We start from the raw sequence: 27,652 nt of genomic DNA, 5'->3' as shown, positions 1-27,652 counted from the left end.
GCCCCAATATAAATAGAGCTGCTCTCTCTAACTTGGCTTGAGTATGTATGGTCTGTCATTTTGGGCAAGAGGGGGAGATTCGAGGGTTGGGGGTCATTTGGATAGATAGGTGGGGCAGGGAAAAGGTGGGAAAACAAGTTTCCAGGGGTCCCCTGCATGTCCATAAGAAGGATACAGAAATATGGCTTCTAAGAGGCAGGGCAAAAGGAACAGACAAGGGGGTATGTGATCCCAGCCCTACGGAAGATTTGCCTGGAACAGTCCTGGTTTCTGTCTGCTGTCCCAGCATAATTAGTAATAGTACCCTCTGTCATTTTCCCGGTGTGTCCCAGTTTAGATGATCAATTATACAGTCACTGGGAGGCACTCAGAATTCCGCATTAGAGATTTGCCCCAAATCATTTGCCTTTCACACTATCTTTGGGCTTTAACTCTAGTGTAGCTGCTGACTCAGTCTGATGCTGAATTAAAGCTGCCTCCTGGGAGGCTTAGTAGGCGTCAGTCCTCCCTCTAGAGGGAGACAGAATGGCCCAGAAATAAGGAGCAGGGCACGGGCCAAGATGGGCTCGGGGACAGAGAGAAGGCAGACCCGGGCCTGTCTGAGAAGCCATCACTCAGTGAGGACGGAAGGAGACAAAGAAGACGCAGAGATCTACCAGGGGACAGGGCAGATCGAGCAGACAGCCGGAGATGTTACAACAGGACCGGGACGAGGCGATAAGCCATAACCACTCTGTGTAACATGCTTTATAGAGCGTCAAGCACAGCAGCACATGCGGTCGGATACAACTGTCTTGAGGATGCTGAGTGAAAGTAGGACTTGACATAGTGAGAAGGGAAGAGAAGATGGAATGGGTACAACCAAGACCTTAGAGCCAGGGAGTTCGGTGGAGTGATGAAGAAACTAGGACCTCACCGGTTAAAGCACCGGGGGCCTCAACATGACATCCATTTGTGGTCCAGGTCTTGCTTTATGTAGCTGTCAACTTCAAAGTACTATAGCCAGAGTCCCAGGCGGGCTCCCGCCACCCTGACACCCCGAAGCCAGCCCTTCCTTGCTCTGGGCTTCTCAGGCGAGCTCTGGTTTCTTGCACATCTTACTCCACACCCTCTCTGTGTCTGGGAAGTGGGGTGGGCGCTCAGCCCTCAGGTCCAGTTGGGGGAGCAGAAGGCGCAGGTGGGCTGGCATCCTCCAGCTGCACGTCATGCAGGTGCACCGTGGGGGTGGTGGGGTCCTTGCCCACGCCTTGGTTTGGGTCGGCCTGGTCGGGGTGGTGCCTGCGCACATGCTTGACCACCTGGAACTTCTGCTTGGCCTTGTAGCTGCAGAGACGGCAGAAGAAGGGGTGGCGGTCCGTGTGCGTGAGGGCATGATGGCGCAGGCCAGCCGCCCAACGGAAAGCACGGTGGCACACGTTGCACACGTAGGGCTTGGCCTCGCTGTGCTTGCGGAGGTGGGTGCGCAGCAGGAAGCGGGTCTTGAAGGCCTTGCCGCACTGCTCACACATGAAGGCCCGCGCTTCCCGGTGCCGGGTCTCCTGGTGCACGCGCAGGGCGTCCGCTCGGTTGGTGCGGTACTCACACTCGGGACACTGGTATGGCTTCAGTCCTGTAGGGCATAGCAAGGACAGGGACCAAATCACCATGGAAGGAGGTGGAACAAGGTTCTGTGGACCCTAAGAGTCACTGATTGTGGGACATAAAGAAGACAAGCAGCAAATTGACTAGTGACCCAATCTTTGGAATGTTCCAGTCTTGTGTGACATTTCTGTGCCCTTCTCCCAACACAGCCCTTTGTATACAATAGGTGTTCAATGAATGCTGATAACTAACTGGACTTCTAAATAGCAGCCTGATAGCAATGGGTACTCAAAGATGGCAGGGTTTCCAAATGGGAAATTCCAACCTCCTTTTGGTCACGAGGTATTCGTGGAACTTGGTGGAGGTGAAACAAGTGGCATTCATAGACGCAGACGGCCTTGAAATGCTCTGATCACTTCCTTTACGTGGGGAGATCATATGCAATAATCAGAGGCATGCCATCATTAACCCTTTTCTGAGAACCTGTAGCTCGTGGACTCCAGACCCGGGACCAAAACAGGGTATGTTAAAACAGGTGAACCCTCCCACCTTCTCCTCTTTACTCATGACGGTTCCATCATGTCTGTAGGAAGCAGGTAGGCCTACCTTCCGTCACTCGTGTGTGACTTGGGGGGGGTTTCTCTCAAAGGGAAGTGAGTGACATGGTGCCACAATCACCTGGGAAGCTTTTGCAAAATACAGATGCCCAGGCTCTCAGGTTCACTTGTCTTCTGACTGTGACCTTCAGTGGGTTGGGAAGCTATTCTGGCCATTCGGCCTACTCACTACCCCCAGTGTGGAAAGGGACACGCACACTGAATCTGAGTAAGGACACACACACCTCAGGGAGGCTGGGACTGCCAGGGAATGGGGGACCCGTGGGCCTGTCAAAACCCCACAGACTCACCTGTGTGCTTGGTCATGTGGTACTTGAGCTGGTTGACCCACTTGCACTTGTAACCACAGTCAGGGCACAGATACTTCCGTTCCTCCTTGTGGATCCGCATATGGTACTGGAGGAGGGAAGGGCAAAGAAAGACCCAGAAAATGTGCATCCCTGGGTCCTCACAGGGTGTGGAAATAGGGGCAGCAGGCAGAGAATCTGCTGGCAGATAACTGTTTTCTGCTCCTATCCTATCCATACGCCCGTTACCAATCGGGTTCCCCAGTCAGGCCACTTTGACACCAACCTTACCCGCTGGGCCTACCTTGGGTCTGCCCTGATTATCTCAGCTCTGCCACTTATTACCTGTGTCTTTGGGTGACCTAACCCCTAATTCTCCACTTATTAATCTGTAAAAAGGGGACATAATAAAAGAAACGATATCCCATATTTTTTGAAAGGATTAAAATTACAGTGCCCTACATAGAGTAAGTGCTCAATAAATGTAGGCTGTTATTATCTAGATTACCCCCTACCTATTACATGCCTAGCATGTATTACGGAACTTTATCTTTGCAACAACCCTATGAAGTATTATGTGTCCCCGTTTTACAGAGGAGGAATCTGAGGCTTGGAGAAGTTAAGGAACTTGACAAAGGTCACAGAGCTAACATTTGGGGGAGTCACGATTAGAGGCCCCAGGTGGTTTATCTCCACAGCCTGTATTCCTTCCATGCCTGGGCCCTCTGGTCCCTGACCTTACCTACCTTGAGGCGAGAGGGGTCAGCACAAGCATAGGGACAGAGGTGACAGCGATAGGGCTTTTCCCCGGTGTGGATGCGGCTGTGCCAGGTGATCTTCTGTCGGTTCTTGGTGCTGTAAGCACAGTCTGTACACTTGTAGAGGCGGGTGCCCCCATGCCCTTTCACATGGTGGTCTAGTACCAGCTGATGGCGGCACGCAAAGTCACAAAAGGGGCAGTGCAGCGGGGGCCGGCCAGCATTCCCACCCCCGTCCGAGGCCGCTGCCGCTGCTGCCGTGTCCTCGTGCTGTTCCACGTAGTGCTTCACCAGGCCCACACGCTCCCGGGCCGCAAAGTCACAGAGCTGGCAGCGGTGGCTGAAATGCTGCTGCCGCCGGTGCTCATCCAGTGCTGGCCGGCTGGGGAAGACCTGCTGGCAGGCCCCGCACTCGAGCCGGGGGTGCTGTTTACAGCTGTGTCCTCTCAGGCTGGCAGCGCTGGGGCACAGCAAGCCACAGCGCGAGCAGTGCAGGGGGCCCTCCGTGGCCTCCGCAGGAGAGCCAGGGGCTGGGGCTGCCGGCTCAGGGTGCCGACGCAAAGCATGCTGCTTGAGGGCTGTCTCGGAGCTGAACTGGGCCTCACACTGGGGACAAGCAAAGGCTGGGGTGCCCTGGTGGCAGCTGTTGACGTGGCGAGTGATATCGTGGCGAAGGTAGCCACTATAGTCACAGAGTGGACAGAAGTGGGTGGGGGTTTTGTCATGTACCCTCAGCCGGTGCAAGCGCAGTTTTGAGTTGGTACCAAATGTCTGGGGACAGGAGCTGCACGGGATGCGGCCGACACCTGTGTGTCGCGACTGGTGAGCCTCCAACCGGTACCGTCTGGTGGTGGAAAAGTCACAGAAAGGGCACTGGTGTGGCTTGACTCCCTCGTGCTTGAGCCGCCGGTGCTGCTGTAGGCACCTGCTCTGCTTACAGACGAAGCCACAGTCTCCACACTGAAGAGGGGGCCGGGGGCCCCGGGCTGGGGCCACAGCAGGGTGCCTCCGCTTCTGGTGCAGCTTCAGGGCGGCAGCAGTGGGAGTGGTGAATGAACAGAGGCCACAGTGCAACTCTCCAGACTGCTCAAGGGGACAGCCCCGGGCCTGGTGAGTCCTCAGGGCCCGCTCCTGCTGGCAGCTGAAGGGACACGTGGGGCAGGAGAAGCGAGCCCCCTTCTGCTTTGGAACCGGAGCGGAGTCCCCATCGCCAGGGCTGCACTCTGTACCCCCACTGTTCAGGGCACCAGAGTCCCCATTGCTCAGTGGGGACACAACAGGCTGGGTCTGCGAGGCCCCTCGCTTTCCTCCCCCGCCGCGTCCTCCCCGGCAGCCTTCGGCCACGTGCGAGGTAATGGAGGAGAGCCGAGAACAAAGGAACATGCATGAGTTGCAGTGGAACTTGCCCTGCTCAAAGTGGAACTTCTCAGGGGCTGAGGCGTTTCCCGGAGGAAGTACTGTGGGGACGGAGAGGGGGGCCAGAGGTGCCTCTATTTCTTCGGGTTCCCTAGGAAGCTCAGGAGCATTTTTGGGGCGCACTAACTCTACTTTTGATGGTGCAGGTGGGGGCTTCCCACCTTCTGCAGCCTCTGAGGCCTGGGTGCCCGGGGACAGTGGACGCGGAGCGATGAGTGGCTCCGCTCTGGGCAAGGCCTTGTTCCTTCTGAGCAGAACAGGGCACTTCTTCAGCAGGTGGGTGCTAAGGCCACGCTGTTGCTTGAAACTAGCCCCACACTCAGGGCACAGCAGGGGTTCTCGGCAGCCCTGGCACCCAGTCCTGGAGTGCAGGCTCAGGGCCTTCTCCCGGCGGGTAACAAAAGGGCAGTGCGGGCAGCGGAAGGCCTGCCCCTCTCCTTGGATGACCACCATCTGGACCCGTCCCTCCAGCACCAGTGCCTCCGCTTGTTCTTTGTCCTGTCTCCTTAGAGCCTTCAGTAATGACTCTGACTCAGGGAACTGGGCCAGGGGTGCTGTCTCAGCGGGTGCAGTTGCCTTGAAGGTTCCCGCCCAGCTGCTAGGGGGTTCCTCTGAGGAAGGGGGGCTCCTGGGGGGCTCAGGGACTGCTTTGTCCGGCACGGGCGCTTCTTCAGCACCCAGGCCAGAAGTCTCAGCACCTTCAAAGGCGGACAGCGCTGTCAAAGTTCCATCTGGCCCTTCCAGTCTCAGGGGCCCTGAGGGACCCAGGGCTCTGAACTCCACAGGGGCTGTTTCAGTGATCTCCTCAAGGGGTGGCTCGGCCACAGGTTCCAGCTCGACTGCCAGGGCCTCCAGGTGTAGTGTGCAGCTGCCCTCATCGACCTCTGCTGGACTGGGGCTGTCAACTAGGTCATCCCCTTGGGGGCCCTCATCGCCATCCTGTCTCCCGGCACTGTCCTCTTCACTGGCCTCTGGCAGAGCCTGGTCCAAGCCGGGGTCCACCCTGGACCCAGGGTCATGGTCCTGCCCCGCAGGCTGGGCAGACAGCTGGCTGGAGGACGCTGAGCCTGGAGGGGGTGTCAGGCATTGCCTGGCCCCGTCTGGCTCCGGGCCTGCATAGCGGAGCTGCCAGACCTGGTCCCCGGGCACGTAGCCGTGGGCCTTGCGCTTGTGGAAGAACAGGGTGGTGTTGCTGAAGGTGCGGTAGTCGCAGAGGGCACAACGGAACTCGCGGAGGCGGGTGTGCTTGCAGTTCTCGTGGCTCAGCAGGGCCTGCTTGTGGCGGCTCTGGTAGCTGCAGTAGCGACAGGGGTAGAGCGGGGCTGGCTTGCCGGCGTGGTGCTGGGACGCCATGTGCTTCTGCAACTCGTACTTCCGCTTGCAAACAAAGGCACACACCTCGCACATCAATGACTTGCCCTGGTGCTTCAGCTTGTGGCTGCTCAGTTGATCGGCCCGGTGGCAGCGATAGGAGCACTGATTGCACTGGTATCTGGCGAGGGGGGAGGAGGCGGAGGGAGGGGGAGTGAAATCACCGTTATAAACCCGTCATCACAAATCACGGTCCCTAAAGACTTACTGTGAGTCAGGGTCTATACTCAGTATTGTACATGCACCACCTGATGTGGTCTTCTTTGCCATTACCCTATGAAATAGGTACCCATTTTACAAGTGAGGAGACGAAGGCACAGAAGTTAATAACTTGCCCAAAGTTACAAAGCGAAGTGCAGAGACGGTCTAGTTTCACGGCTTGTGTTCTAGCCCCTACTCTCTACTGCTCCCTCAAGGGACGGTATCATAAGTCAGCAACCCACGGGGGACTTCTAAGGAGCGGACATGCCTACAGCCTCTCGGGTCGGGTTTTCCTGCCTCGTTTTCATTCTCCCATGAAGGCATGAAAATGAAGGAGAAATTCCCTGGCCAGCTGTGCCGAGATCAGAACGGAACTTGCCTGAATTTGGAGGGGGCCGGGATGGGGGCCACAGCGTAGCCTATCTACTTTCCCAGGACCGGACTCTGGAACTCAAGTGACACCCTAGTGCTTAGGCCTATCTTCTAGGTCTATGCTTCCTTCCCCGAGTCAGAGATCTCTCACCCCGGAGAACGGGCCACAGGCACAGAGGCCAGCTACAGGCAATGCAGCCGAGACGACAGGAGCAGAGGGGCGTTATGAGGCATCTCCCCAAGGCCAGAAGAGGAATGGGCCACAGTCGGATTCAAGAGGAGGCGAGCGTAGTGTAAGGTTCTTGGGATAGGCATGGAGGCGCGCGCTCATACCTGAGGTCCCCTAAGTGTTTCCGCATGTGCACGCTGAGGTAGTGCTTCCACTTGGTGACATAGCCACAGTCAGTGCACATGTAATCCTTGGTGTTGGAGTGGGTCAGCATGTGCTTGGACAGGTAGCTCACATCTCGGCACGTGAAGTCGCACAGCTCACACTTGTGAGGTTTCTCGCCTTACGTAGGGGTGGGGGTAGGGGTGGGGACAAGAGGGGAGAGAACACAGGTCACACACAGATCGAATGAGCAGACGGACCGTTTTCCCCAGCAACTCTGTCCTGACATCAGGCAGGAGCAAAAGCTTCACGTGCTGATCACAAGAGTCAATGCGCTTTCAACAACTATGCCTCTGCTCCAACAGCAATGAAGATGGGAGGACAGTGAAGGCCGAGCCTTGCAAAACTAGCTATAAAGTCCTCTCCCGGTTTTTTATACAGCTTCTTGTCACTAACAGCCAACTGCTCCCCGTAGCCCAGTTCCTTCTGGTTTTCTGGACGTGGAGGAGTAAACATTAGGCAACAGAACACGTGGCTGAGAACCTGACTCCGGAGTCCAACACAGTAATAAAGATATTAATAGCCAACATGTATAGAGTGCCCACTCTGTACCAGGTACCTTTCTGAGCATTTTATAAAAACGCTTCCTCTCATGGAATCCCCACAACAGCCCTATGAGGCAGGGGCTATGATCATCCCATTTTAGAGGACGAAGCTAAGGCACAGAGAAATCACAGAGCTATTAAGTGGTGGCTCAAATCCCAACTTACTGTTATGTGGCCTTGGGCAGGTCATTTAACCCCTCCAAGTCTCAGTTTTCTTGTGTCCAAAAAGAGGGCAACAAAATACTGAGCTCACAAGATTGATAGGAAGATTCAACGAGATGTCCCAGAGTCCTCTGTGGTGCCCCGTGAGAATTTGAGGGTGACCTGTCCATGGAGTTGGCCAAGACCTGGCTCTAAGAAGCTGGGGCCCATGTTCCTTCAGGACCCTTCCCTCGTATCCCTGCCCACCCACTCAGCCCCTTTCTCAGGTGGTGTCCCGCCTCTGGTTCTGACACTAGCTGTAACCCTGAAATAGGCCATTTACGTTTTCAGTTTCTCATCTTTACCCGCCTTCCTTACAAGATTGTTATGGATTCAATGAGATAATATACACGCAAGAACTCTATAGACTATGAAGCACTATATACATGAACGGTTTTAGGAAAGGCCTCAGAAAAATGAGACTTTGTGACTAAAGCATTTATAGAAATGTTCAATAGGAACACAATGGCTTTGTCCCAGGCTGCCTAAAAACTGTCCCCCCAAACTAAAGAGTCTTTGATGAGATTTGTAAATGTTTTATCAATCCACTCTGCTTACACAGAGATCAAATGGCATGGTGCTGTAGCAGGAAGCCTGATTTGGTTGTCAAAGCATCGGTAATGCTGGCAACCAATTAGAAGTCAGACTTGAAATATCTACCACTTCCAGGTCACCAGACATGATCGTGTTTCAGCGTCACAGCTGTGGCACGATCGTGTTTCAGTGTCCCAGCTGCCAGAGCGATAACGTGTATGCATGGCTCAGTGCTCTCGCCCCGCATCTCACAGCACATCACAAAACTTGAATTGCAAAGGGAGGTATTTGTCCTGACCTGGGTTTCTTCACTTTAAGAGGCTGGAGTGTTGACCTGCCCCAGCCTGACTGGGGTGGGCAGAACTGGGCAGGGCCTTACAGGTGGGGCACAGTGGTTACACTGCAGGCTCTGGATCAGGCTGCCCGGATTGGAATCCTAGCCGGCCCACTTTACGAGCTGCGTGACACTCAGCGTAAGGCTCCTGAATTCCAAATACCAGATTTATCTCTAGGAATCTGAGGTCCAATGAGACAACGAGTGCAAAGCCCTCACGTGTCTGCTACACAGTAAAAGCTCCCATCTGCCATCATGGTCACCACCACCACTATATGACTGCGAGGACGGAAACCGCCTCACCTGTGTGCAGCAGCATGTGGCGGATGAGCACCCTCTTGTGGGCAGTGGCGAAGCTGCACTCAGGGCACTGGTGGATCTTCTCATGAGCATGCATCTTGCCCACGTGATCCTGGTAGGCCACCGGGTTGAAGGTGACAAAAGGGCAGAAGGTGCAGCGCAGCTCCTCACTGCCAGGGTGGCCCTGCTTCTTGTGCTTGCGGAACAGGTGCTTGTTGGAGCAGACGAAGTCACAGTGGGGACAGTGGAAGGCATAGTGGCTCTTGTGGTGGGCCTCCATGGCTTCGGCCGTGGCGAAGAGCATGGGGCAGGAGTGATGGCGGCACTCCACAGCCCGCACGCCATGGGCCTCCTTCAGGTGCCTCACGAAGGCCTTGCGGTCGGGCGCTGCAAAGCTGCAGCCCTCCTGGAAGCAGCCCAGGGACAGTGGCTCCGCGGCCGCGGCCGCCGTGTGACTCTTGAGGTGCTCCTTCAGGGCCTGGCTGAGGCGGAACTCCTCACGGCAGACAGGACAGGCATAGGTGTCTGAGTAGAAGTTGGAAATATCCTCGTGCATGCTGGCCATGTGGCGGTTGAGCGCGTTCCTCTCCACTGCACTGTAGTGGCACAGTGGGCAGCGGTGGGCCTTCTGGCCCAGCTCCCGCAGCAGGTGGGTCTTGAGCTTGCTCTTACTGGTGAAGAACTTCTGGCAGTTGGGACACTGGAGGCTGGGATCGGGGAAGTGGAGATGTAGGTGCTCCACCAGATGGGTCCGCTTCTTAAAGCAGCGCTTGCATTCTGGACACATGTGGGTCTTGAAGAGGGACTCGGTGCCAGAAGCCACATCCCCTGTGACAGGGAGGGGTAGAGAGGGCTGAGAGTGAGATACTCCGATAGGTCAGGGCTGGCCAGCTAATGGGAGAACCACAATTTGCCTAGACACAGTGTATGGCCTTTCCCCTTTCGCTCTAGGAAATCAAACAATAGCATCTCAAACATTGTAGACTCAAAGAAGAGATGAAAAATTCAAGGATTCAGAGTTACAAAATCACTTCTCAGACCCTGCCGTGGCCTGTTTGAAGTGCTTTACCCAGCCACCCACTATTATGCCTGTCTAGAGCTGCTCAAAAGAACAACCTGGACGGAGCATTGTTGTGGCAGGTGGATGGATCAGCAGGGTTGGCTGGAAGGAAACGAACCCCACAGGGATGGAGCAGACGAGAAGAGAAGAAGGTAAAGTGCTCCAACTTCCAAACACTGGCTCATGAGTTCTATCTAGGTCATGGGGAGCTGCTAATAAATATATTCAGATCTTTCCTGTTCACCTGACAGTCAACATGTTCCCTTTGTGATGGGTTTCAAATGTTCTATTGAGTTGGAAACCGGGAAGCAATGATTCAGAAAAATATCTTAGGAGACTCAGTTCCAGACAAGACAGGTGCTGATCATCAGTAACCTCCGGCATCTTGAAACTCTGGATATCCCGTCCCTACCCTGCAAAAGAGCTTTCTGCCTGAGGAAAACCAGGCCACGAGAGCAGACTCTATTTACCTCTACACCTTATGTTACTAGAGTCTTTACCCATTTATCATTTCCCACTAGACCTGTCAAAATGGACTGAACCAAAGCTCAGAAAACCAAAGCCTAGAGCCTCAATGCCAGGTTCTCCACAGTTCACTCCTCCCCACCGAGAGGTTCAAGAGCAATGGTGTCATTACCTTCCAACTGCTGAGCCCCCTGGCCTTCCTCCAGGGCTCTCTGGGAGTCCTTCAGGTTGCCACTCTCCTCCTCGTCCTCTATGTCCTCGTCGTCAGCTGATTCCTGCCTAGGCAAGGGCGTACCTGCTTCCTCTGAAGGCTCTCCTCCTTGGGACAGTTTGGGAGCTGGAGACACATAAAACTTGATAAAGTCTCCTGGAGCCAATGACAGCACTGAATGCTTGTATGTGTTCTCTTACTGGCTGGCAGAATCATCCCATCCCCATTTAGCATGATGGCATCTTGGGTTCTTACAGGAAGACCAGGAGCTATCAGTAATTCTCCAGCCTCAAGTAAATCACACCTCAGATAACACCATCCTCAGACCCCTGGAAGGGAAGAGCTCTGAGGTCACTGGAGTAGGACTAGGGGACTGAGAAGTAGAGAATGGGTGGACTGCACTTCCCTGGCTTGGGTCCCCAGGGCTAATGGCTGGTGGCTCTGTGCAGGTGAACATATCCTGACCTCTAAACTGTTCTGAGAAACGCAACTCAGCAATTCAGGGTCATATCCTGTCCTCTCAAATCCGTCCTTTCTGTCCCTCAATAGAAGCAGCTGCCTCAGAAAGGCAAAGACCTATGACTACTTCCCAGAAAAAAAGGGGCATTCTCTTTGGGAGTGCAAATGAGTCTTAGCAAGCCAAATTCCCTCAGCAGGATCCTGGCCTCTCCTGGCCCGCTGTGTCTATTTCTCCTTCTCCTCTACTCATCCCATGCCCATCTTTTGAGACCCAGAGGAGGAAGAATCACGAAGCACCACTCTCCTTGAAGGTTTCTTTTTAAAATAACCCCAGCTTCTCCTACCCAACCCCACTTGCTCTAAAAGGGAGTCTAGGGGCATTCTACCAGTAGCTACAGCCACTGATGGGCACGAAAGTTCTGAAATGGATCTGGAGAGAACAGTGGTTAAGTAACTTCAAGGCCACATTTGGCTGAAGCCAAATTTCAGTCAATGTCACAGACAAAGACTTTCTCTATATGCCACGTATGCTGACTGGTCCGAAGTTTCTTCCCATGTTAGCCAGTGGTTCTGTCCTCCTGAGCCACTACTCTGGATTCTTTTATATTCAAGCATACATTCATGGCCCTAGAAGTAACTGCCTTTCCAGGCAACATACTGCTGGGCCCCTGGCCTCATACCTGGCAGCAGCTCCTGGGATGGAAGACCCGGAACGGCTGACGGTTCTCCTTGTGTCCCGGCCCTATGGCTGCGCCGATGCTGCCGGAAGAGTTTGACGTTGGAGCCCATAAAGCTGCAATGGTTGCAGTGGAAAGGATAATGGGCCTGCCGGTGCAGCTCCATGCCCTGCTGGCTCCCGAAGAGCAGGGGGCAGCCCCGGAAAGAACAGGGCACAGGAAGCGCTCTGTGGGTCTGCCTCAGGTGGTTCTGTAGACCCTTACGATCTTCAGCGGAGAACACACAGCCAGACTCTGGGCAGGAGAAGGTGTCAGGAGTGCCCCGGTGAGTCTTGAAGTGGCTCTTCAGGGTCTGGGGTTGGGCAAACTCCTGTCTACACACAGGGCATGGCAGGGGGCTATCTGGTTGGTTCTGGCCCTGCAGAGGGCCAGGGAGAGTGAGGTTGCTGGGGGGCAGCTCTACAGAACATGGAGGGCTAGCGAGGCCCTGCGCAGGCTGCATAAGGGTCTCAGTGCACTGGTGCAGGGCCAGCAGAGTGGGCTCTGCGAAGCTCTGCTCACAGTGCTCACAGAAGTACACCTCCACCACCTTTACCAGGACACCTGCAGGCAGAGGACCGACAGAAAAAGGCATAGAATCAGATGGAACAAGATGCGTAGGAGTTAGTTTCTAGCAGAAAACATAGGTGAATCTTAATATTCATGGAGTGGAGACGGACTTTAAGTCTGGTTCTGCCCCTGGACCACAAACCCCATCAGGGGAGGGACAGTCTGCCTTGCAGATGTGTTTGAATTCCCAGTATCTAGCACAATACTTGGCACAAAGTAAGTACTTAAGTATTTGTTAAATGAATGTAGCAAGCATTAACCAAATTAGAAAGCATTAAGAAAAGGCAATATATTTTGCCCAGATGAAAAATCAGAAACTTAAAAAAAAAAAAAGAAAATGACAATCTCAGGACACTATCTGCTATATTACAATATGAGTGTTACATTCTGTAAAGAGATTTTTATCAGCACAGTAATTCATAAAATGGAGAACATCCTTTTTGAAAACAGCCAAATCCTGTTCATAATAATCACTGCCATTTCTTAAGCAATGGGCAGGACCTTGATAAAGACAGGCTTAGGAAACACTTTTGGTCCTCCAACTGCCCTATGAAAAGAGGGCCCCGGGATTCTGTGAGGTTAAGGCCACCATGTTTGTTAATGGTGGAGCCATGACTCACGCCCAGGTTTGTCTTATATTTATTCTGGTGGTCCTTTTTCTCGTTATGATTTTTTTGTTTGTTTAAATAAATATTGAGTGCAACAATTCAAACAATACAGACATATTTCACAAAAAGAATATTTCCCATCCCCCCCCCACACACACACAGTTTGGTCTGTATCCTTTCAGGCCCTTTGGGGGCATTTTTCTGCAATTTGCCTATTTTTTTTCACTTATCTATTTTTTTTAATCTATGAGTACATTTACATCTACTTCATATTTTTTTTAGTTCACAGTACTTCTGCGCACAGATAAATTAAAATGAAATTCTGTCCTTACTGATGGACATTTGAGTTGTTTCCAACCATTACAAATAAAGCTACACATCCTTACCCCGTATCCTTGCACATGTGTGTGAGTCTATAGGACAAATCCCAACAAGTGGAATTACTGGGTCCGAGTATGCATATTTTAAAATTTTTTAGTTATTTTTAACTGGAATTTATTGGTGTGTTAGTGAGATTAAGCATCTTTATAGTTACTATTTTTATTTCTTCTTTATTGAATTTCATATAGATTTCTCCCCCCACTTTTTTTTTTAAAAAATACTGTTTCAATTTTTAAAAAAATACTGTTTCTTTTTTCTTATTGTGGAGCTCTTTAAGTTTTAAAGATATTAACTCTTTCTTATACATTGCAAATGTTTTTCCCAGGTATGTTTTTTATTTATTATTTCTTTACTGATTAGAAGTTTAGAAATATTATATGATCAAATTAACTAATCTTTCCCCGTGTTCTTTGTACACTGCCAAGGGAAGTTGTGACAACTATAGTTAAAGGATGGCAGTTAAAAAACAGGAAATTACTTAAAAATAAGAAGTTATAGATGTGGGAAGAATAAAGGGGAGAATCTTTCTTCTAGCGTAAGTGTAAATGTTCAACTCCCACTCTTAACCACATGCCTTGGATGAGTTAAGTATGTTATACACAAGAAACTAGGGCAGGGAAATACCTGCCCAGATTACCTCTGGGAAGCCCTGCCAAGTCCAGGGTAGTAGAGAGAGGCTGGGCATTTTGCCTAATCCCTGGCTGCAGTTCCTGGGTGGGAGGGTCAATATGGGGGAAAGAATCCCCAAGGATTATTGGAGTAAGGATTGGCGGAGGTGTCAGAAAGGTCTTCCCTTCTGGATTACTGCTTAGCAGACATGAAGCCCTTACAGGGACAGACTGTCAAGAGCTTGGTACAAGGTTGTGCACCACCTTGCCAGCCTTCAATCAACATTTACCAACTGCAAATCCTATTACCACATCCCTAAGTATAAAGATAGGATGCTACCTTGTGTTCTCATCATATTTATAGAGACGGAACAAAAATAGCACAGACGAAAATCTCAAGGCTGTTCGCCCCACTGGCCTGCTAGCAACTGTGTTCATACCTGAGGTCTCTCCAGGAGCACCTGGGGACAGATTTCCAGCTACTGCTTCTACAATGATCTCCATGTTCCCTGTGTCCTCTTCAGTGGCTGTGGTCTCTACCAGCAGGCAGCTTGGGTTAGCAGGTAAAGGTGTGGGGTCCCCAGAAGGACAGGGGCTCTGGACAGGCTCCAGGATTCCAGGGTTAGAGAGCGGTGGGGGGATCAGCAATAGCTCAGGACACAGTCCATCCATCTCTCCAGTGCTGTTGCTTGGCTGTGAGTCCAACACGGGGTCTGTCATTACCACCAACTTGTGTGCTACGGTCTCTTAAGTGCTGATAAAACAACTAGAAGAGAAACCAAATAAAATATAGTAAGATCTCTCACTTTCTTCCCATTTGATGTGAGTGGACAACCCAGAGCCTGCCCCCTTAGATACTGCCTTGCATGGCAGCATGCCACAACTCATCAACCTAGAAGTTTTATTTTTATGACAATGTCTAGAACAAAAAGTATAAAAATTATAAGAGGGATTAATATTAGGAGAGAGCCAACAAGTTTGGGCCACTATATTAAAGACCGCAGGTGAAGTTTTTGGAGCTAAGTGACATTGGTCAAACCATGAAGCAATCTGGATCTCTCTTCTTAGCTGCAACAAAATCGGGTGGGGCCCAGGGATCTCAGATGGCCCTTCCCTTCTTAACATTTCATGAACTCACTCACTATTCCTTAGTATGGGTATGAGGCCCTTCCTTCACCATCTGGCCCCTGCTGACCTCTCCAGACTCATCTTCCGTCAACAGACCTCTGAACCACTCATACCAATGATCTGCCATTCCCCACACTCACCACATCCTTTTCCTTCTGTACGTTCACACATTGTGTGTCTGCCTGTCTCTCGGCTTTACGGGCCTTTCCCCCTTCTCATTTTTGTCTGGCTAACCAACTCCTTTAAGAATCTGCACACATGTCACTTCCACTACGAAGGTTTCCTGACAGGTTAAGGCAGAAAGGCCTGGGGAATGAATGAGACCTGGCCTGGGGACCACAGGCGCCGGGTTTCCACCTGACTGTGGGCTCTGACTCACCGCGTGGATTTGGACAGATACAGTCACCTCGCTTCTCTGGGCCTCAGCTTTCTTATCTGTAAAGTGGAGGCGACGACAGAGTCCACATCGCTGGACAGGAGGCGGAATCACAGACCGGGCGAATGGGAAAGCCGATTTGTAACCTGCAAAGCTTGGGATGAAGCATTGTCATGATTACGGTCCTGAGGAGAGCCAGCGGGTGACAGGGCGGGGTCCAGAGCAGTGACGCGATTGAGGAACTGGGGCAGCTGATGTGATGCGCCGGGGCCCCGCTCGTCGGCGTGCTCCCTTCAGCACCTCCTTTCAAGGGTTCCCACTTCCCAGTCCCACCCTCATTCTGGGGCTCGAGAAACTTTTCCCTCCAGCCCGCTCCATCCACACTCCCTACTAGCTCGCTCCCCGCAGCCGCTCAATTACCTTTCGGCCCAGAACCGGCAGGAGCCGCATCTCTATGATCGACCAGAAGCTGGAGCGGCCTCCCAGGACTCCCTTTATGCGACCGCCTCCGGCCCAGCGGCCTCTATGGCATTGGGCCTATGGAGACCGCTCTCTCTACCTCTTGGCGGCGGGAGTAGTACTCTATGGTTTTCTCTATCGTTTCCCCAACCTCCAACTCCTCCCAGCCAAGAAGCCCGAGGAGCACCATCGAGAGTTGTGGAGCAGAGTGGCACGGCGCTCGTGGTGGGCGTGGCGGGAAGTAGATGAGCGAACTCGGGGCGGGGCCGAGTGGCGCTTCCCTGGAGTGCGGAGCGGTGAAACCACTGAGAGGGAGGGCCAGAGAGTCATGGCGGTAAGGGGGCGGAGTGACACATTACTCCAGAGCACGTTGCTGGAGGCGCGAGCTGGGGTGTGGAGGCTGTTCGGGAGGGGGCTTCTGAGCGTCCATCAAGGACCCGGAACGGATAGGGCTTTGTCTGTGGCCTTCCATGCATAGGTATTTTGGAATTCTGGTTCCAACTCTGAGCCTCAGCGGAGGTCACTGCTGTCAGTTCACCGCTCCGCGTGCCAGGAGCACAGCGAAGTGCAGGGGGCCGGGGAGGTGTACTAAAAACCATTTGGCTTCCTACCTTTCGGGATCTTATAGTCTAGAATTAGACACGGTCACGTTTTATTGCGGAGAATTCTGAAAAATCACCATGGAGAAAGTAGCAGATGAGGAGGACTTCAGTTGGAGAGAAATTAAAATAGGCTTTCAAGTTGAGAGAACTGCTTGAGCCAGGAGGTGGGAAGTGGTTTGCATATTTGTTCAACAGGGAGTTAGTTTTAGGAGCTGAGCCATGAAAGGTAGGTGGGCGGTTTGTTATGGAGGGCTTTGAGTATCAGGCAAAGGGGTTTTTGTTTGTTTTTTACTTAATTCAGGGGTCCGTTGAGAGTGTTGAGTAGGGATAGTAATTAAAGCCAATCTGTATGAAGACCTGGGCCTCTGTATAGCAGTTTCGTGAAGCAGGGAGTGGAGACCAATTAAGTGCCATTTCAAGAACTAAATTTTAAAGAGACTTAAGGTAGGAGGTAATAAAGGGCTAAACAGGACATCAGGAATTGAGCATGTAAAGGAGAGGATATTCGAAGGACGTCACTCATGGTAACAAGGCTTGGGGTTACTGACAGGTCAGGGGAAGACAATGGCTTCATCCCCTCCTAACTCTGGCCAGGGGGCCCCTTTCTATCTCAGCTGGTCCCAGGGACCACAAAAATTCTGTTATCCTGTTGTGAAGCTGGTTACACTGTACTCTCAGAAGTAAGAGATCTCCAGACATAGTTTTCTTTCAGGAAACAGGTATGAGCAGTACAATGATGGGCAAAATGGGCCAAGGGGCCTGGAGGCTCAGCCCTTGCGTCACAACACCATGGCCGTCCCACAAAGGGAGGATATTAAAGTACACAGTAGCTGACCTGTCTTTCCTGCTCCCAGCTTTTGCAGGAGGAGGGGGAGGGGAGGAATTGTGGAGTCCAGTTTCTAAACTAATCTTGTGCTTTGTCCCATCCCCACTGCACCCCATCCCCAGGTTTTGAAAAGGCTTCAGGGCCTGTGAGGTTGTGTTTCCCTTTTAAGATGCCCCTCTCAGACTTTATTCTGGCCCTGAAGGACAATCCGTATTTTGGGGCTGGATTTGGACTGGTGGGTGTGGGCACGGCCCTGGCCGTGGCCCGGAAGGGCGCCCAGCTAGGCCTGGTGGCATTCCGGCGCCATTACATGATCACACTGGAAGTCCCTGCTCGAGACCGGAGCTATGCCTGGTTGCTGAGCTGGCTCACCCGCCATAGTACCCGTACGCAGCACCTCAGTGTCGAGACCTCGTACCTTCAGCATGAGAGTGGCCGCATCTCCACTAAGTTTGAATTTGTCCCCAGCCCTGGAAACCACTTTATCTGGTAAGGTGGGGAGCCAGGGAGGGAGGGCTCCAAGAGTAGAAGAGGAGAATGAGGAGAGCTGAGTTTCACCAGTTCATTCACCCCAATTTTGATCATTCTTATTCAGGTATCAGGGGAAATGGATCCGAGTGGAACGAAGCCGAGATATGCAGATGATAGACCTGCAGACGGGGACTCCTTGGGAATCTGTCACCTTCACGGCTCTGGGCACTGACCGCAAGGTTTTCTTCAACATCCTGGAGGAAGGTGTGGTATGATGGCATAGGCAGGCTCTATGGGGGCTTGCAGGGATGGGGGCATTTAACCTAGAGAAAATAAGCTTGGAAGCTATGAGCCGCTGGGAGCAGGGGGCCGGGGGAAGCTGTTTTTGTTTTTGCCTTAGTTGCACGGCAGAGAGGAATACTGACTTTGTTTCATATCGCCCCTCCCCCACCCCCTGCCTCCAGCTCGAGATTTAGCCTTGCAGCAGGAGGAAGGGAAGACAGTGATGTACACAGCCGTGGGCTCTGAATGGCGCTCCTTTGGCTATCCACGCCGGCGGCGGCCACTGGATTCTGTGGTTCTAGAACAGGGCTTGTCTGAGCGAATTGTCAGAGACATCCGGGAATTCATCGATAACCCCAAGTGGTACATTGACAGAGGTGAGCAGTGGCTGGGGTCTTGGTCAGACCGTGTTTGATGTTAGAGCAGGAGGAAACAGGCTAGTCTCTGGCCAGATGGAATGCATGTAAAGCTCTAGCCCAGTTCCCAGAGATGAAGGGAAAGTTGCCTACGGTGATGATTTCTTCCAATGCCAAGGTCCTTGGGCCTCCGAGGAGCAGGGTGGGACTGAATGTGGACATCTGGGGTAGAGTACATGATTTTAGGCCTTGGTGATCATCCTGGCGGTATTTCTAGGCATTCCTTACAGACGTGGCTACTTGCTTTATGGACCCCCTGGTTGTGGAAAGAGCAGTTTTATGTAAGTAGTCAATGTTTCTCTTAATCCTCAAACTGGAGGAAAACTGGGCTGATGGGATTGGAAAGAGAAAGGAATGTGGGGAACAGGGACCAGAATAAACATGAGACATGAGGAACATTAGGGTGGGGTGGTGGGAGGGGTAGGCCTGAGACACACCTAGTACAGTGAGGAACAAGCAGTGGGCCCAAGGACGAATTCCCAGGTTGCTAACCATCCGTCCCCCCATCTTCTGTAGCACAGCCCTGGCTGGGGAACTGGAGCACAGCATCTGCTTACTGAGTCTCACAGACTCCAGCCTCTCCGATGACCGGCTCAACCACCTGCTGAGTGTGGCCCCTCAGCAGAGCCTGGTGCTCCTGGAAGACGTGGATGCTGCCTTTCTCAGTCGAGACCTGGCTGTGGACAGTAAGTAAGGGGAGTTGAGGGAAGGGGTTTCTAAATGAACAGTAGAAGAAAAGTGGGAATCCGGGGGGCTGCTGGAGGTTGCCTGGGCTAGCAGTAAGAGCCCACAGAGACGCAATAAGTAGGGGAATGTGGTGGGGAACAGAAAGGACTGATTTTAAGCTTCTTTCTCTCTGCCTTCTATAGACCCAGTAAAGTACCAAGGTCTAGGTCGTCTCACCTTCAGTGGACTGCTCAATGCTTTGGATGGTGTGGCTTCCACTGAGGCCCGCATTGTGTTCATGACCACCAACCACGTGGACAGGTAGGAAGGAGTGAGGTACTCTGAGGCCAGGCTCCACCTCAGCGTCTTAGGAGGATTAGGAGGTTCCGAGGGGACCGTCATTTTTGGGGTACCTGTGGTACTATTGCCCATGACTCTGCTTTTGCTGCCTTCTCCTCTTAGACTGGACCCTGCTCTGATACGCCCGGGGCGAGTAGACCTGAAGGAGTATGTGGGCTACTGCTCACGCTGGCAGCTGACCCAGATGTTCCAGAGGTTCTATCCAGGGCAAGCACCTTCCTTGGCGGAGGACTTTGCAGGACGTGTCCTTCAAGCTACAACCCAGATCAGTCCTGCCCAGGTGCAGGGCTATTTCATGCTGTATAAGAATGACCCTGCAGGGGCAATTCAAAATGCTGAGTCCCTGAGGTGACGACGAGGCTGTGCTCAGCAGCCCTCCTCTAGGGGATCAATAAACATGTGCCACACTACTCTGGTCTCTGACCGCCTTTCCTACCTCCCTGTATTGGTACTAGAGTAAAAAAGCAGTGGATATAATCACAGATGCCTACAAGGGCCACCAGGTGTCCACATATCTAAGTGCTAGCAGCACAGCTTAAGACAAAGGAGAAAGAGGACACACCACAGTAAATAGAAAAGTACAATCCTCTATCTTATTTTTAAAAATGTATACACATGTATATGTATATACACACACCTACACACACAGTGTGGGTATATAACCAGTGGGTTACACGGCAGGATGGTTCCTGCATGTTCTTAGATGTTGGCATCCACTAGTTTCCCTGAAACCTACTACACTCCTTGATTACCCAGACCGTGCCGGCCTGGAGGCTCAGGCGGTTGGAGCTCCATGCTCCTAACTCCAAAGGCTGCTGGTTCGATTCCCACATGGGCCAGTGGGCTCTCAACCACAAGGTTGCCAGTTCAATTCCTCAAGTCCCGCAAGAGATGGTGGACTCCGCCCCCTGCAACTAAGATTGAACACGGCACCTTGAGCTGAGCTGCCTCCGGATGGCTCAGTTGGTTGGAGCGCGGGCTCTCAACCACAAGGTTGCCAATTCGATTCCTCAACTCACGCAAGGGATGGTGGGCAGCGCCCCCTGTAACTAAGATTGAACACGGCACCTTGAGCTGAGCTGCCTCCCAGATGGCTCAGTTGGCTGGAGCGCGTCCTCTCAACCTCGAGGTTGCCAGTTTAACTTCCGCAAAGAATGGTGGGCTGTGCCCCCTGCAACTAGCAATGGCAACTGGACCTGGAGCTGAGCTGCGCCCTCCACAACTAAGATTGAAAGGACAACAACTTGACTTGGGGGAAAAAAAAAAAGTCCTGGAAGTACACACTGTACCCCAATAAAGTCCTGTTCCCCTTCCCCAATAAAATAAAATAAAAAAGAAAAATTAAAAAAAAAGTTACCCAGACCCCGATCTCATGGGACAACAGACTTCAGGGCAAGGTTGGGGCTACTCTGCCACACTCCAGCCTTGCTAGGAACTTAGACAGCCATACCTCATAGGCTAGGCACTATTGAGCAAAGTAAGCCAAACAAGGCCAAATCTCTTTATTGTCCCCATCCACCCCCATTTCCCTCTCCCCCCACAGTACTGCTAGGAACCATCTTCAGATTCCAGGCTCAAGGGCTCCCTTCGAGTACCAGGCCGGTAGGCTCCCCGACCCCGAGGCAGGCGGGGGTAGGAAGAACCCGATGTCCGACCCTTGGAGCGCTCCCAGCGAGCACAGTCCCGAGTCCTGCGGGGTGAGGAACCTTGCCAGTTGCCAGGCCCCTTCTCTTGGGAAGGACCTTCAACCCCTTGGTTATGGGGTTCTGGCTTTAAGTCCATGGGCTCCTTGACGGGCCCCTCAGGAGATGGCAGTAGCTGGGTGTCATTGGTACCTTTGGGGGCAATGTATTCCTTTCCCTTCAAGTGCCTCCGTTCAGGCTGTCTCCAGGGGCCTCGACTGGCCCGGGGCTGATCTAGCACAGCTTTCTGGGTCTCGCCCAACCGTTGCTGATTTGGCTCGGCTGCTGGAATCTTCTCGCATGTGTACTGTGAGGCCACAGACAGAGGAGTTGACAGGGTGGGTTGGCCAGTTGATGAAGCAGACAGTTCTGTGGCGAGAGCACTGGGTGGTTGGGATCCCCTGGAGGCATCCACAGCTGACTCGGATTCCAAAGAGGCAGGAGGCTAGAGAGAAGTGAGCAGACGACGTGAGAGAGATACAGCTTCTCACAGCAGGGAACCACAGGGCCCTCACCCACTCAATGAGCCGACCACTGTCAGCCTGTCACCTCCCTGGGTAGGACAAAGCGTACCCTAGGGCAGAGGGGTGTTGGTAGGAAGGTTGGTGTCATTATGGGTGGAGTGGGAAACCTTTTCCTCACCTGCTGGAGGCTGATGAAGTACCGGTTACGCTCAGCCTCAAGATCAATGATGCCCCCCTTTTCCTGCTGCCTCTGGTAGAGCCGCTTGCGCTCTTCTTGCAGGCGCAAGCTCTCCACATTGGGCTGGTACAGCTCCTGGAGGGAAAAGAGCAGATTGGCAGGGAGGGAAGAATAAACAGAAGACAGCAGGCTCGAGCCCCTGCTCTTCCAGGACTGGCTCAGGAGATCTGCAAGGTTCTTGGTTTTATCCCTCAGATTTGGGCTCCCAAATGAAGCCTTGGGCTCCCAGTGGGAGCTGTGGCTTTGCAGAGAGGTCCCACGCAGGTTGAGCCCAATTCCAGAGATCCCACTCGAGGCAAACAAGATGCCATTCCTCCCTCCTTGGAGAATGCCATTACTCCTGGCTCAGATTAGAAGGGAGTTCCCTTACCATGGGATGTTGAGGTTCGGGTGCTGCTTTCAGTGAGGCAAGATCGTACACGAGGGGCTCTCTGCACACTGGACACTGCACACCAACTGCCTTCTAAAAAGAAATCACAGCGTTTCACGCCCAGGATGGTGCGCCACCCAGTCGGTGCCCCACCCAGTCAGCCAGCCTAATGTGCAGAGGGCTGGGTCCGAAGGGCTCAGGCGTACCTGCTCAGCAGTGAGGAGGCACAGAGGAGGATTGCCTAGTGACAGGTCTGCAACCCTCTGAAACTGCATGCAATGTGATTACATGTATATAACGATGCTCTTTTTCTGGACAGAGGTGAGCGTTCATTAATCTCAAAGGTATCTATGACTCTAAAAAGGTTAAGAACTACTGGAGAGGAGGGAGAGCAAAGGTTGTGAGAGCCAGCGGTGTCAAATGAGAGCAAGGCCTGGAGGGTCGACCTGTTTGGTTGTGGCATGCTGCCGTTCCTGTTCCTGCTCCTGTCCTTGAACCTGCAGCTCGTGCTCCGTGTGCTGGATGTACCGAGCAAGGCAGTGGCAGTGGAAGTAGTGGTAACAGGGTGTTTTGGTAAAGGCCTCGTTCTCCTGGAGGGAGGACGGATACAGGGCAGTGCGTCAGAGCTCTCTTATGAGTCCTCCGTGCTCATCCCAAGCAGACCCCAGGTCCCAAGAGAGAAACCCACCTGGAAACCATAGAGGCAGATGACGCACTGGCCATGGGGGATGTTGTTATCTGTGAGAATTTCCTTCCCTTTCTGAGAGGAGAGAAGACATTGTTGAAACAGAGGCAGCGGCGAGAACTGGGAGCAAGACCTGTCTACTAGTCCCGGGAGTGACTGGCTGGCTGGCCTGTCTCCGACCAAGCCAGTCTGTTATCTCACATTCACGCATTTCTGTCTTGGTAATACTCCCTCTGCTTGGAATCAATCCTGCAGTCCCCACCCCTCCTCCCAAATCAGCCCCGCTCCAAATCCAACTTAAGTTTCCCACTCATGTAGTCACCTTTAATAGCTCTTGGGGTTGCAAATAATATACCTTAGAGAGAAAAAAATGTTCAATTCAAACACATCTTCCAGGAGGCCTTTCTCGGTTAACCCCTTTGAGCATCACTGCCCCAATGAGTTTGTACTGGAGTAGGCTTTCAGAAAGTCAGTCAAGGCATGGACAACCCAAAGGGACAAAGAATACAAAAGGCATCGAGTTCAGCTACGAAATATGCATTTGCACTGTTATTCGAATAGCTAATATTCTGGAATTCCTGAAGGCCTACATCAGGAGTGCTACAGCGGTCTACACCCACTTTCTTTGACACCAGGCCACCCACCTTCCTTCTTTTCTAAACATTTTTCTTAAAAACTCAAAGTAGAGGAAAACAAGACTGTACCTAATTGTGTTTTTAATCTCAAACAGCAAAAGTTATCTGTGTGTATTAACTTGTAGCTGTAGGTGTTGCTTCATATGGGTTGTTTCCTTCACTAGGATAGAAACTATGAGTAAAAAAACCATGAGTTCTTCTAGTCAGCTGTAATAGCAGACTAGCTTTCAGATGTTCATTTAGAGTGAAGATGCCCCAGGCAGGCTCCACCTCTTGCGACATTCAGTTGCCAGTGCCATGAGAACAAGAAATGCACTGAAACTGAAGAAAAATGCAAGTTAAAGAGGGAAGTAATTTTCTGCCGAGATGCTGGAATAGGAAACTTGGGAAAGCTATAGAACTGTCATTTTGGGAGGTGTTTTTGAAACAGAAGAGTCTCATCTTTCTAGATTAATTTAGACCTTACCTAAATAAGGACTAAAAGAATGAATCCAGATATATTCAAGATTCTAGGTCCAGGGCTTCCTTTGAGAAGAACTGCTCTAGGTTGAAGGGAAGGATATCTCCCCAGGCTAGGACACCTCTTACCTCAATGAGTTCATAGAGCATGGCAGTACCCAACCCAGCCTTGGCCACTTGGCTCAGTGCCTGCGAGATCCTGGAGGAAGAAGTCAAACCAAACATTAGGCCTGCACCCTTCACTCACCAAGCTGAGCTGTATCTAGAGTTTTCCCGGCTCTGACCAGCCCACTTACTTGTGGATCTGTTCATCTGAGAGTCCTCGGGGGTTACGAATAGAGATCTGTGGCACCTCATGAGGATACTAGTAGGAGAAAACCACAAGTTACTGCTAAAGCACTCCACCCCAGAGCCTGTCCCCTTCCTCCCTTTGCTGCCATCAAGTAGGGGCCTTACCTGTGCTGGAACCTGAAGCACCAGAGTGAAGCAGACATACTGTGAATCCTGGTCTTCTGCAGTGGCCGGGTACAGGGTGATGTAGACCTCCCATGGTGAAGATCTGCAGGTAGATGAAGGGGAGACCTGGAATGTGACTGGGCAGGGGCCCGAGTGTTGGGGAGCACGGAGGTGAGACAGTAAAGCGGGCAGAGGATGTAAGCATTGGGCTCATTCTTTTGCGGGGGATTAAAAGAATAGTCTCTGTCCATGAGAAACGTTATCTCTGAATCAAGGCTCACAGATTGTGCATGGAATCTTCTCATCACTAAGGGGATTCCTGACCACCTCTAGTTGAATACATACCTGCTATTTCCTTTAACCACCTGTAGTTCATCCAGATAGATAGATTCCAACACCTCGACTTCAGAAGGAAGTACCCTAGAAAGAAAGGGGGAGACTGACTCACCATTACAGCTTTCCCTTAAAGCCTACTAAGGCCAATGAAAGCCGGCTTTGTAGGAAAACAGGAATCTGCCTGTGTGCATTCTCTTGCTAAGCTCCATCAAAATGGGGAAAATATTATTCCTTAAGTTGTCAAACGGCCAGGTAGGAAGCATGGGAATCAGAGTTTTAGAGATCATTTCTACAACAGATAAGGAAACAGATTCCCAGGAAGGTGAAATGACTAGCCCAAAACTTAAGGCTTAACAGAGGCGCAACTCAGACCAGAGCCTAGTTTCCTGATTCTCTGTTTAAGTTTCACTGCACTGTTGGTTGTTCCTTAGCGGCCATCTCTTTGACCAAGAAACATGATGTCCATTGATTAACATCAAGGTTATCAATACCACTCCTGGCTTTCCCTACACTACGTTCACGTGGATCCTAGTGTCTACACACACTGCCAATACCAGTCACCCTAAACCTTCTCAAAGGACATAACAATCTGAACAGATCTAGGTGGTAGAAAAGCTGTGTTACAGTGGAACAGCCATCAGCCTTGGGGTTAGTACTAGGTACCAATCACTTACCAGCCATATGATCTGAGTAGTTACTTCTGTCTGTAGGCCTGAGGTTACCCTGTCTACATAATAGGTAATACCACCTGGGATTATTGTGCGGATGGAAGGTGTTTGTTTATGTAAAGTACCTAATAGCATGTTGGCTATAGTAGCTAGTCTATGTCCTCTTTTTTCCTGTTTGTATATAAGTTTTTCCTTTAAAAGGAAAGAGGGAAGGATGTAGTTAGTATTCAATGTATTTATGACCCTGGCTGTCTAGTTGATCTAGACCAACCTATCCAGGTCAGGATCCAGTGGTCCTGATGTAAATCAGAAGGCACACATTTTTAATCACAGAAATAGCAGCCGTACGACACTGAAGATGACTGATTGGCTTGAGTCCACAGCTATACCCAGATGATACATGGAAAGGTACGTGCTTGATTTGCTTTATCAGTATATTGTCCCCTCTCCACCAAGAGCAGTGCTGCCCTAGCATGACCTATGTATTAGTGGTTCCCTCCAAAAATTTTTTTTAAGTCTTAGGCAGACACCTCAAAATTAAAAAGGAAGTAACAGTGGAGTAGGTCTGGTTGCCCTGACTGTGGGAGTCTCAGAGCACCATGGGCTAGCGTGCAATCACTGCTGCCCTCTCCATGACCCAAAAGTGTCTCCTCAGAATCTTCAAGTTTTCCTGAAGAAGTTGAAAACCATAAATCTAGATGGTCTCAATAAAGACCAGCACTAGCTGCACTTCGTGAACAAATGAAACACTGAGGTGTAACCTCCATCGAGAGGCCCTTCACTAGTTCACCCACCCTCGCTGTGACTTGGGCCCTGGTATGAGGTATGGGATGGGTGGTGACAAAAAAAAAAAAAAAAAAAAAAAAAAGCGCGATGGTAGAATGTCATAGTACTGAGAATATAAGATTTGGAGTCAGACAACCTGGATTCCTAGTCATAATCATTTCACCTCTCCGGCCTCATCTAGTCTCCTCAAATATCTCCATCTCAGAGTTAATAATCAAAAGGAGGCTTACGTATGTTACAAATCCATTGTGATTCTCTCAACTATTCTATGAGGTAGATGCCACACCAACTTTTTTTTTTTTTTTTTTACAGCGGAGTCCACTGACTCACAGAAGGTAAGTGGGCGGCCTGGTCAGCATCACACAGCTAATAAAATGTGGAGTGAACCCACATTTGTCCTATTTCCAAATCCCTGAGTCCTTCCACATTCTGGTCTCTTGTTAAGAACGCTTGAGAGAAGGACTAAGAGCTATTTGTGAAGCGTAAAGCTTCAGTCAGACAATAGTCCTCATTCATGACGTCGGGATGGGAGATAGTTAAGGAAAGCCTCGGAGGAAATAGGCTGATTCAAGGGGAAAAGGGGACGGGGGATAGAGGACATCGGTGCTGACAGGTAAAAGGGAGGTGGGGCGAGCTGATAAGCAGACATGCCCCGGGACCCTGAGCAAATGCACTCCCGGAGGAGACGATGGGATGGGATGAGGCCTGAGGAGAGGGTATCGAACCAGGTAAGGCGTGGCCCGACCTGGCCTGACCGGCGCAGATGCGGTCTCCTCTCTCAGATCAGCGCCCCTCCACCCACCCGCTCCCCAGTCCAGCAGCTCTCTTAGGGGAAGATGTCAGCGTCTCTGCCATCCCTCATCCCTCGCTCCGCCCCACATGCCCGCCGTACCGACCGTCCGCGGCCGCCGCCTGTCCCCCGGACCGGATCCAGGCGGTCAGACAAAGCCCATGCCCCAAAGTTACCAGTCCTCCTCTCCTACAGCTGCCGACGCAGAAGCCGCCATGTCCTCCCCGGCCCACAGCCGGAACCGGAAATGTTCTCGGGGGAAGTCGGAGGCGGAAAGTCAAAGGGGGTGGCAGTGAGGCTGGAGGCCGTTTCTAGGCAACCGCAGACTCTGGGTCCTTACTGGGTCCTGATGGCCAAGAGACGGTTTGAAAGTGCCTTAGAAAGTGCCTATGGGCGGTCGACCGTCTCCCCGATATCTGGCAATGCCTTAGTCCTCTGACTCTGACCAGTTCTAGCGAGTAAAACTGGTAACCATGGGAGTCTCGAGAGACTGGCAGTCGGGGTGGAGAAT

General features: G+C 51.8%; 3 protein-coding genes across 5 annotated transcripts; 1 reads left to right on the top strand and 2 right to left on the bottom strand.

Moving 5' to 3' along the window:
• Positions 1-12: 12 nt before the first annotated feature.
• Positions 13-16,119, bottom strand: ZNF142 (zinc finger protein 142). Its single transcript, XM_033111883.1, has 10 exons — positions 15,911-16,119; positions 15,494-15,644; positions 14,427-14,752; positions 11,784-12,383; positions 10,606-10,770; positions 8,912-9,736; positions 6,937-7,114; positions 3,232-6,151; positions 2,489-2,594; positions 13-1,609 (listed from the first exon to the last, which is right to left on the bottom strand). Exons 3-10 carry the CDS (start codon positions 14,704-14,706, stop codon positions 1,140-1,142), a joined length of 5,544 nt encoding a protein of 1,847 aa, XP_032967774.1. The 5' UTR covers positions 14,707-14,752; positions 15,494-15,644; positions 15,911-16,119; the 3' UTR covers positions 13-1,139.
• Positions 16,120-16,194: 75 nt separating this feature from the next.
• On the top strand, positions 16,195-19,982 carry LOC117025746 (mitochondrial chaperone BCS1). Of its 2 annotated transcripts, none has more exons than XM_033111884.1 (8): positions 16,195-16,283; positions 17,500-17,866; positions 17,973-18,112; positions 18,313-18,507; positions 18,764-18,827; positions 19,063-19,232; positions 19,416-19,533; positions 19,675-19,982. In XM_033111884.1, the coding sequence occupies exons 2-8, from the start codon at positions 17,547-17,549 to the stop codon at positions 19,922-19,924; spliced, it is 1,257 nt and encodes a 418-aa protein (XP_032967775.1). In that variant the 5' UTR covers positions 16,195-16,283; positions 17,500-17,546; the 3' UTR covers positions 19,925-19,982. The 2 variants fall into 2 exon arrangements, with proteins under 2 accessions (XP_032967775.1, XP_032967776.1); XM_033111885.1 differs by lacking the exon at positions 16,195-16,283 and adding an exon at positions 16,295-16,427.
• A 1,077-nt stretch (positions 19,983-21,059) lies between these two features.
• Positions 21,060-27,457, bottom strand: RNF25 (ring finger protein 25). 2 transcript variants are annotated; one of them, XM_033112928.1, is made up of 10 exons: positions 27,318-27,457; positions 24,907-24,981; positions 24,562-24,664; positions 24,402-24,469; positions 24,235-24,304; positions 23,015-23,086; positions 22,773-22,916; positions 22,327-22,419; positions 21,897-22,031; positions 21,060-21,699 (listed from the first exon to the last, which is right to left on the bottom strand). In XM_033112928.1, exons 1-10 carry the CDS (start codon positions 27,356-27,358, stop codon positions 21,121-21,123), a joined length of 1,380 nt encoding a protein of 459 aa, XP_032968819.1. In that variant the 5' UTR covers positions 27,359-27,457; the 3' UTR covers positions 21,060-21,120. The 2 variants fall into 2 exon arrangements, with proteins under 2 accessions (XP_032968819.1, XP_032968820.1); XM_033112929.1 differs by having other exon boundaries at positions 22,327-22,416.
• Positions 27,458-27,652: the final 195 nt, after the last annotated feature.

This window comes from Rhinolophus ferrumequinum, chromosome 8 (genome assembly GCF_004115265.2).
Source record: "Rhinolophus ferrumequinum isolate MPI-CBG mRhiFer1 chromosome 8, mRhiFer1_v1.p, whole genome shotgun sequence".
Taxonomy (NCBI): domain Eukaryota; kingdom Metazoa; phylum Chordata; class Mammalia; order Chiroptera; family Rhinolophidae; genus Rhinolophus; species Rhinolophus ferrumequinum.
This window is presented reverse-complemented; position numbering and strand designations above follow the sequence as displayed.

What these genes read in the sequence shown, in the direction of transcription:
- ZNF142 (XM_033111883.1), bottom strand. Translation starts at nt 14,706, where the DNA reads ATGACAGACCCCGTGTTGGACTCACAGCCAAGCAACAGCACTGGAGAG. An exon ending in ATCCCAGGAGCTGCTGCCAG is followed by an intron (nt 10,771 to 11,783) that starts GTATGAGGCCAG and finishes ATGTGTCTCCAG; the next exon opens with CTCCCAAACTGTCCCAAGGA. An exon ending in CCACATGCTGCTGCACACAG is followed by an intron (nt 7,115 to 8,911) that starts GTGAGGCGGTTT and finishes CCCCTACGTAAG; the next exon opens with GCGAGAAACCTCACAAGTGT.
- LOC117025746 (XM_033111884.1), top strand. Translation starts at nt 17,547, where the DNA reads ATGCCCCTCTCAGACTTTATTCTGGCCCTGAAGGACAATCCGTATTTT. An exon ending in TCGAGACCTGGCTGTGGACA is followed by an intron (nt 19,233 to 19,415) that starts GTAAGTAAGGGG and finishes TGCCTTCTATAG; the next exon opens with ACCCAGTAAAGTACCAAGGT. An exon ending in ACCACCAACCACGTGGACAG is followed by an intron (nt 19,534 to 19,674) that starts GTAGGAAGGAGT and finishes TTCTCCTCTTAG; the next exon opens with ACTGGACCCTGCTCTGATAC.
- RNF25 (XM_033112928.1), bottom strand. Translation starts at nt 27,358, where the DNA reads ATGGCGGCTTCTGCGTCGGCAGCTGTAGGAGAGGAGGACTG. An exon ending in TGCTTCAGGTTCCAGCACAG is followed by an intron (nt 24,470 to 24,561) that starts GTAAGGCCCCTA and finishes TTCTCCTACTAG; the next exon opens with TATCCTCATGAGGTGCCACA. An exon ending in TGCTCTATGAACTCATTGAG is followed by an intron (nt 23,087 to 24,234) that starts GTAAGAGGTGTC and finishes CTCTCCTCTCAG; the next exon opens with AAAGGGAAGGAAATTCTCAC.